The sequence below is a fragment of the Neolamprologus multifasciatus genome, chromosome 2, assembly GCF_963576455.1.
Source record: "Neolamprologus multifasciatus chromosome 2, fNeoMul1.2, whole genome shotgun sequence".
In the NCBI taxonomy this organism is placed as follows: Eukaryota; Metazoa; Chordata; class Actinopteri; order Cichliformes; family Cichlidae; genus Neolamprologus; species Neolamprologus multifasciatus.
Window position 1 is genome coordinate 36,261,287 of NC_140440.1, and position 9,252 is coordinate 36,270,538.

At 49.5% G+C, this 9,252-nt stretch overlaps 1 protein-coding gene across 1 annotated transcript in view; it reads right to left on the reverse strand.

The window, feature by feature from the left end:
- Positions 1 to 904: 904 nt before the first annotated feature.
- The window catches only part of LOC146525003 (uncharacterized), a 10,232-nt gene continuing 1,884 nt past the window's right edge, over positions 905 to 9,252 (reverse strand). The window contains exon 2 of the mRNA XM_085181100.1: positions 905 to 3,047. Coding sequence (XP_085037226.1) covers positions 1,402 to 3,045 — 1,644 coding nt within the window. The 5' untranslated portion in view covers positions 3,046 to 3,047 and the 3' untranslated portion in view covers positions 905 to 1,401. The remainder of the gene's footprint in view (positions 3,048 to 9,252) is intronic.

Consider the following 9,252-nt stretch of genomic DNA (forward strand, 5'->3'; position numbering starts at 1 on the left):
AATTGGAGAATAAGAAAGAGAATATTGTAAAAGAGCAGTGAGTCTCCATCCACAGATATTTTGAGACGTCCTTCTACAGCTGTCCACCAGGTGGAGCCAGAGTTCTCCACACTGATTATTCTGGGTCTAATTTCTCTGACTTCACTGAGGTTTTAACTGAAACTCGTCTGTGTCCACACACACACGAACAAAATGAAAGACTGATAAATAACTGAAACAGGTCATTGTGCAATAAGTGTCCACATTGAATCATGTGACAGTGTCGTCCACAGTGTTCCTGGACAGACACTGATATTAAACTATCCATTCAAATAAACAGACTCTCTGTAACAGAGACCTCATGATTCTCTCTGATGAATTCAAAACAACATGAGAGTCCAGAGGTTCTGTGGATGAGGACAGAAAGAAAATCAGCCTCCACCTTCTTCTTCAGGAGGAACATGAGAAGGAAACATCAGGTCTATAACTGTGGATGAGATCACTGCAGGATTCTCTCTGTCACACTTAAACAGGATTTTATTTCTGTGAATAAAGCACAGGTTTACTGCCACCATGTCAGAGACATTATACCCACCTCAAGGAGGACCTGATGAGTCTCAGATGAAGGACTCCACACAGTCCAAAACAGTCTCTGCCATGAAATCAGCCACCTCAGACACCAGGGGAATCATTATGAGCTACACAGTGATTTAGTTAATTTATCTTCAACATTTTATTGATATTTCTGAAAATCTCATCCATTAAAACCACCATCTCAATGTTTCTCTTTTATTTTCAAATGAGCTGAAAAGTGACAGGATGACTCATTATAAAACTTCAGAGTCAGAGTTTTTCCTGTTTGCATGTGTTTGAATCAAACTTCACTTTATCTTCAGAGTCAAACAAACAATGAAAACTCTCAGAATGAAGCTGGAGATGATTTTTAATAACATGACATCTGCTTCTTTTACAATCACAGACAAGAGCAAAGAAGTGAAGCACATAGAGATGATGATGATTTGTGATTGACTGTAATTACAACTGATTTATTGATGTTTTATTCAGTTATTAATCCACGTATTGATTTTCAGATGAGTCTGCGCTCTCTCTGGTTCCACATTTACAACCTGACGACCACACAAACTCTAACTGTCCTAGCTGAGTTAAAATGTTAGAGTCATTCCAGAAAAACAAATCCATTTGACTTTTAAGCAAAAGTGATTACCTTGTATACATGTATTGTTTATCCAATGGGAACAAGATGAATGAACAAACTCTGATCAGATCAAACTGTCCTGGATGTGTGATTGATAACTGATGGATTGAGTATTTCTTTGATTATTAATTTACGTTTGTTGTCTTCAGATGATTGTAAACTTTCTGTGACTCCACATCTGTCTTGTTGATTCTCTCCTCAGTTGATCACTGACGGGGACATCGCTCATTGAGCTTGTTGAGAATCTCCTGCAGTTTGGACTCCATCTTGTCCAGTTTGACATCGAGGGTGCTGATGACAGGCACAGGATGTTGTAAATCGGTCCCTGGGTCGTTCCTGATGTTGAATTTCTTTTCACATGTGTCTCCATAGTAACCATCTGTGCACTCACACAGCCCTTCATTGGAGTCCAGCAGCCTCTCACACTTTCCTCCATTTTTACATAAATTATCGCAGATACTCGAGCTCTTGGAGTAGTACATTGAAATTTTAGATGTACCCCATAAACTCCACTTACATCTAGCTGTATGAAATGGTTCTGGGAGCTGAGCAAAGTCGTTCTCATAGGTGACATGTGTCACTTTGACAAAGTCTGTGATTCTTACATAAAATGTGTCCACAGGCTCGGGAACTGAATAGTAACATTCTTTTTCTAGCTCTGACACTTGATCACATTTTTTATCTGTAAAGCACTCATTGCCAAGCTCCTTCAAATCACTTTTGAGAGACTTGTCTGCTTTCAGGGTGGGGCTGACAGCCACAATGACTTTAGCTAAAGGGAACTCCTGCATTTCATACAAGATGAAATTTTTCTTCTGGTCTGTGTTGTACACCAGCACCACCCAGTTATACCAGTTGTACTTTTTGTCCAGAAATGTTTTCACCTGGTCAGCAATGGAGGTTTTGTCGTCAGGATTCATTGCTTTTCCGATCTCCTCCACGTCCTTCTCCATGTACTTCTTGTAGTTTTCCAGGCAGAACTTCACAGCTGATATCTGAGCCTTGGAGACGGTCTTGAACATCTCAGTTTGTACAGCTTGTTTTCTTGATGGGTTAAAACCAATCAGATCCCAGTAGAGCTGGTTGAGTACCATCCCCCTCCACAGCAAGCTGCTGAAATATATGTTATATTTACCGATCTCTCTAATGCTACATTTAAACTTCTTCCTCAGCAGGTCGTTGAGGTTTCCACTGAGAGACGTGCTGCTGACTGTCAGGTAATGGTAGAGGTTGGCCACACTGGCCTCAACTGCTGTGTTCTCATAGTAGTTGGTGAATATCTCTGCCTGTCGGAGTCTGTCTTCAGCAGTGTTTACCAACCCACTGTTCTCACGGAACTCTTCAAACTTCTTCCAGGCGTTGAGGATGCGGACCTCATCTTGAGAATAGACGCTGGCGTAGTTGAACCATTCTACATCTGTTGCCAGGTTGGAGATCTGGAGGGAGAGAGAGTCCAGTTTCCTGTTCACCTCAGCAAACCCTTCCTTCAGCTCCTTCAGAGGGTTTTCTTGAGGGATGAAGGCCAAGACCACATTGACAATGGGCGAGACCAGACCTCCGATGACGGGTGCCAAGCTGGCGATGTTGGAGATCCCCTTCAAGACACTTGACAATGTTTCAACATTTTTCTTTCCAATCCTGTCGTTGATGAAATTCAGAACATCTTTTGCAGTCTGCATAGATGTTGCGACCTCCTCTCTGGTACGGAAAGGCAGGTCTCTTTTTATCCTGTGTGGTGGAGACAGGTCGGTGGAGGTGGAGTCATGTGACCGAGCAGAGGAGGTCGTCCAGTAAAGAAGGAGGATCAGTGAAGCCAACAGCATGGAGGTAGACCACCGTGGAGACGCCATGACTGCAACACAGATAACATAACATGGGACATTTTCCTTAATGCTGTACATTGAAGAGTACCTCACCCTCCCTTCACAACCTGCTGTTTTCTAGAAGTTTTCCTTATTCAAACTGACGGACTGAGAGTTTTGTTTGGTGCACAGACTGTGATTCTGTCCAGGACAAATTTGTGAAAGTGGGCCATAAAACCAGCTCAGTATCCTGCTAATGAAGCCCATATTGGACAGTTCATTAAGATTTACATCATGTCCTTTGATGGATGTGTACGTCTGACCTTCATACCAGAGACCAGAGTTCACATCCCATCACAGACCTGCAGGAACATTTGTCCTTTTATCAACTGAACCATGGCCACTCGTGTTTTTATTGTCTGAGCCTTCCCACACCTCACCTATAACTTAGAGAGAGAGAGATGGGGAGACGTAGGGGAGGGAGAAACTAACCTGAACATCATCAGTGATCTTTGGTAATATTTGGTTAGAAAAGATTTTCATCAAAACAACATTTCAGAACAAAGTTTAAATGATGTGTTGTAGAAACGACTGTGGAAAATGTTTTTGTGAGAAAAACATTAACATTTAAATATAGAACATTTTCACATCATTGGATGAACACTGTGAAGTAATGACACAGTTCATGACTGTGGACAGAGCCTGGACAGGTTAATAACATCACAGCCTCATTTTACTGACCTCACTGGTGTGTAACATCTTTTCTCTGTAAGCTGACTGTATGAAGCAGGTGATGACAAATGTTTCTCTAAATATATCAAACATTAATATTCTATTGATTTTAAATGATCAAACAAAGATCAGGTTTTAGTTTCTGTCTTATGAAAACGAACCTTGAAGGACCAGAGACCAGTGAAATGCAGCATTTTATATGAAGTTCTCATTCAGCAGTATTTAATATTTGTGCCATATATCAGAACAAAGGAGTCATGAACAGAGGGGCTGTCATGGTCGGACGGTCCTTCCCGGGGGCGACCTGCCTGTGTGTGTTTCTCTCTCTCTCTCTCCTCTTCCCCTACCCAGTGGCTGACACACCTGCACCTAATTTGCCACCCAGCTGTCACTGATCATCCCTCGTTGTGGGCTGAGGTATTTAACTGTGGGTCCAGATGGCAGTCGACGCTGGATTGTACTGGAAGCTCGGTAGTGAAGTGTTTTTCGACTTGTAGCTTAGCCTTAGCCGGCTAGCCCCCTCACTTGGTGTTTTGCTCATTTGTAGGAAGAAAGGACACAGAGCTGGAGGTTGACGAGAAGGAGCCCGCGGGGTTAAGCTGTTGGAGGAGAACACACACAGGGATGTCACTTTGGGAACTCACCTGCACACCACTGGGAGTTTGGAGAAGATCACCGTTGGACTTTGCACTTCGCTTTATGTTTTGAAACTGTTTTTTGGGCACTGTAAATAAACGCACTGTGTACGTTGCACCCAGAGCTCCGCGACTGAGTCTGCATCATTCCATTATCCTTGACAGAACAATCCAGCCAGCAATGGACTCAGCGGACTCAACCCCCGTCCAGCGCGAGCTCGCGCTTCAAGCTGAACGGTTGGAGCGGCATGAAAAGATGCTGCAGCATGTGGCCGAGGAGCAGTCCGTGCTACTACAGGTGGTATCTGAACTGAAAGGTATGTTGCTTGCTACACCTAGAGCACCCGTTCCCCCTACACAACCACCAGTGGAGCTTCTAAATGTAGCAGCGGCCTGTCCTCTTCCTCCATCTCCACCTCCCCCTCAGCGAGAACACACGTTGCCTGTACCTGAAAAATTCAGTGGAGAGCTGGACAAAAGCCGGGGATTTTTGACTCAATGCTCTCTGATTTTTAGGCAGCAGACTCGAGCTTATGCCCCTGATATTGCCAAGATCACCCTCATGGTGGAGCTCATTACCGGACGAGCACTACTATGGGCTCAAGCAGTCCTGAGCGCACAACCCTCCATCTCATATAGTGATTTTTTGTTTAAATTTCGGTGTGTGTTTGACAAAGGATCTAACCCTGACAGTGCTGCTCATCGCATGTTTACTTTAAAGCAGGGCCGGCGGAGCGTGGCAGATTTCTCCGTGGACTTTTGGATCCTGGCCGAGGAGACGGGCTGGGAGGAAAAGGCGCTCCGAGGAGCATTCCTAAACAGCTTAAATGAGAATGTCAAACGTGAGTTGGCCACTAAAGAGCTTCCTAAATCGTTAAGTGCCCTGGTTAACATGTGTATAAGTCTAGACGACCATATGCGGGAGTTTGGCAGGCGGACTGGAGATGGGCGACGGTCAGTAGGGGGTGTAGGAGTTCCGACTGGACTCCCGTCTCTTGAGTGGAGAGAGGAGGGACCGGACTCACCTGCTGACGAGGAGCAACCTATGCAGCTGGGACGGACTAAATTCACCCGGAGCAGAAGACAACTGGTGGGTGAGTGTTTTGTGTGCGGGAAGAAGGGGCATTTTGCGGACGCCTGTCCCTCACGGCTAAAAGACTCAGCCCGTCAGTAAAGGTGGGGATACTGACGGGTGCGCCAGTGAATACATTCCTCCACCTCAGCTGCCCCGCTAAATTACGGTTTCTTTCCCGCACCCATTCTTGTGATGCACTAATAGACTCGGGAGCTGAACAAAGTTTTTTGGATGAGGCTTTGGCCCACAAGATGGGGTTGCCTGTTGTTCCTCTCCCTGAAACGCTCAAAGTGTCAGCGCTTAATGGCAGGCCTTTAGCTGCAGTCACTCACCGCACTCAAGAAATCACACTCACTCTCTCTGGCAATCACACTGAACAGATGTTCCTGTTTCTCTTCAAGGCACCTGACACACCCTTAGTTTTGGGATTCCCCTGGCTCCAGCGACACAATCCAAAGATTGATTGGGCCAAGGGATGTATCGTGGGGTGGAGCACCCATTGCCATGAGCAGTGTTTACGCTCTGCGGTGCCGGGTTGCTTGTCAGACGACCCTGCGGGGCCGCCCACTCGCCCCGACTTGTCAACCGTGCCCGCCGAATATCATGATCTAGGTCGAGTCTTTAGCAAAGACGGGGCCCAATCGCTGCCCCCCCACCGTCCGTACGACTGCGGGATTGATTTGCTCCCAGGCGCCCCCTTGCCCACTAGCCGACTCTACAGTATCTCGAAACCTGAGCGCGAGTCTATGGAGCGCTACATTACCGACTCCCTGGCAGCAGGCATCATCCGTCCCTCCACCTCTCCCTTGGGTGCAGGCTTCTTTTTTGTTGAAAAGAAGGACACGACCCTGCGCCCTTGCATTGACTATCGGGGACTGAACAAGATCACTATCAAAAACAAATATCCTCTACCTCTGCTCGCCTCAGCTTTTGAACTCCTTCAAGGTGCCACCCATTTCACCAAACTTGATCTCCGCAATGCTTATCACCTGGTCCGCATCCGTGAGGGGGACGAGTGGAAGACGGCCTTCAACACCCATCTGGGCCACTTCGAGTACCTGGTAATGCCGTTCGGACTCACTAACGCCCCTGCCGTTTTCCAAGCCCTGGTAAATGACGTTCTACGAGATTTTTTGAACCACTTCGTGTTTGTTTACCTTGACGACATTCTGATTTTCTCCAGATCCAGAGCTGAGCATGTTAAGCACGTGAGACTGGTGTTGCGCCGCCTGCTGGAGAATCGGCTGTTTTGTAAAGCGGAGAAGTGTGAGTTTCATGCCTCAACTGTCTCTTTTCTGGGTTTCATCATTGAACAGGGCCGGTTGCGAGCGGACCCGGCTAAGGTCAAAGCTGTGTTGGAGTGGCCTGTGCCCGGCACCCGGAGGAAGTTGCAAAGTTTTCTGGGATTCAGCAACTTCTACAGACGTTTCATCCGGGACTTCAGTAAGGTAGCGCTGCCTCTCACACAACTTACATCACCCAAACAGCCGTACCTGTGGTCTCCAGCAGCTCAGCAAGCATTCGACCGTCTCAAGAGTCTGTTTGCCTCGGCCCCCATCCTGGCCCAGGCCGACCTCGCCCTGCCGTTCGTGGTGGAAGTGGACGCTTCTGATTCGGGAGTTGGGGCGGTTCTCTCTCAGCGCAAGGAAGGAAAACTACACCCCTGTGCCTTTTTCTCCCGTCGGCTCACACATGCTGAAAGGAATTACGACGTGGGCGACCGGGAGCTTCTTGCCATCAAGTTGGCGCTGGAGGAGTGGCGGCACTGGTTGGAGGGGAGCGAACATCCTGTTATCGTGTGGACAGACCACAAGAACCTCGCCTACCTCCAAGCGGCTAAGCGCCTGAACGCCCGACAGGCCAGGTGGGCATTGTTTTTTGCACGGTTTAACCTAACCATTACCTACAGGCCCGGGTCCCGGAATACAAAACCAACGCCTTGTCACGCCAGTTCGCGCCAGACGCGGACCCCGAGGAGAAGGAGAGGCCCATTCTGCCGGCCTCATGCATTGTGGGGACCCTCACCTGGGAGATAGAAAGGGTGGTCCGAGATGCTCAGCGACAAGATCCCGACCCCGGCACTGGTCCAGCAGGTAGATTGTACGTTCCCTCAGCGGTCCGGGGTAAGGTCATCCACTGGGCACACACCGCACGGTTTACCTGCCATCCGGGCAGGAACCGTACTGTCACCTTTTTACAAAGACTGTTTTGGTGGCCCTCTCTCTCTCAGGACGTCCGGGAGTATGTGGCCGCATGTCCTGTGTGCGCCCGAAATAAGACGTCCAACTCCCCTCCATCGGGACTCCTCAGACCACTGCCTGTCCCCAGACGGCCGTGGTCGCACGTCGCTCTGGACTTCATCACTGGCCTCCCTCCGTCCTCTGGTAAAACTGTTATACTCACCATCATTGACCGTTTTTCTAAGGCTGCCCATTTTGTTGCCCTTACCAAACTTCCCACCGCTCTAGAGACTGCCCAGCTCTTGACCCAGCATGTTTTCCGCCTTCACGGCATTCCTCTGGACATTGTTTCTGACCGTGGACCCCAGTTCACCTCTTGGGTGTGGAAGATGTTTTGTACCGAGCTAGGGGTCCAGGTCAGCCTGTCTTCTGGTTTCCACCCGCAGACTAATGGGCAGACCGAGCGAGCGAACCAGGAGCTGGAGGCCATGCTGCGCTGCATCGTTTCCTCCAACCAGTTGTCGTGGAGTGAGCAGTTGGCGTGGGCCGAATACGCCCATAACTCTAGCACGTCGGCCGCTACGGGTGTCTCTCCCTTCGAAGCATCCCTGGGGTATCAACCCCCACTCCTCTCCATCACGGAAGGAGAGGTGGCCGTACCTTCCGTGCAACATCACATGAGGCGCTGTCGACGGATCTGGCGGGCGACTCGAGCGGCCCTACTGCGTACGAGCGCACAAAACAAGAGACTGGCTGACCGCCGCCGCGTCCCTACACCGGCCTATCGGGTGGGCCAGCAGGTATGGCTTTCCTCTAAGAACATCACTCTGCGGACTGAGTCCAAGAAGCTGGCCCCCCGGTTCCTTGGACCCTTTTCTGTGCTAGCCGTCCTGAATCCAGTGACTGTCCGACTGGCCCTCCCGCGCAACATGAAGGTACACAACGTGTTTCATGTTTCTCAAATTAGGCCGGTCCGGACCAGCCCGTTGTGCCCGCCTCCCGGGCCCCCGCCACCCGCCCGGGATATCGCTGGCGCTCCGGCGTACTCCATTACTCGCATAATGGACGCCAGGCGCCGCGGTAGGGGCTTCCAGTTTTTGGTGGATTGGGAGGGGTACGGTCCGGAAGAGCGTTCCTGGGTGCCGCGGTCTGCGATTCTCGATCACGGTATGGTGAGGGAGTTCCGCCGTCGGCACCCTGACAAGTTTCGTGGGTCGCCCGGAGGCTCCCGTTAGAGGGGGGGTACTGTCATGGTCGGACGGTCCTTCCCGGGGGCGACCTGCCTGTGTGTGTTTCTCTCTCTCTCTCTCCTCTTCCCCTACCCAGTGGCTGACACACCTGCACCTAATTTGCCACCCAGCTGTCACTGATCATCCCTCGTTGTGGGCTGAGGTATTTAACTGTGGGTCCAGATGGCAGTCGATGCTGGATTGTACTGGAAGCTCGGTAGTGAAGTGTTTTTCGACTTGTAGCTTAGCCTTAGCCGGCTAGCCCCCTCACTTGGTGTTTTGCTCATTTGTAGGAAGAAAGGACACAGAGCTGGAGGTTGACGAGAAGGAGCCCGCGGGGTTAAGCTGTTGGAGGAGAACACACACGGGGATGTCACTTTGGGAACTCACCTGCACACCACTGG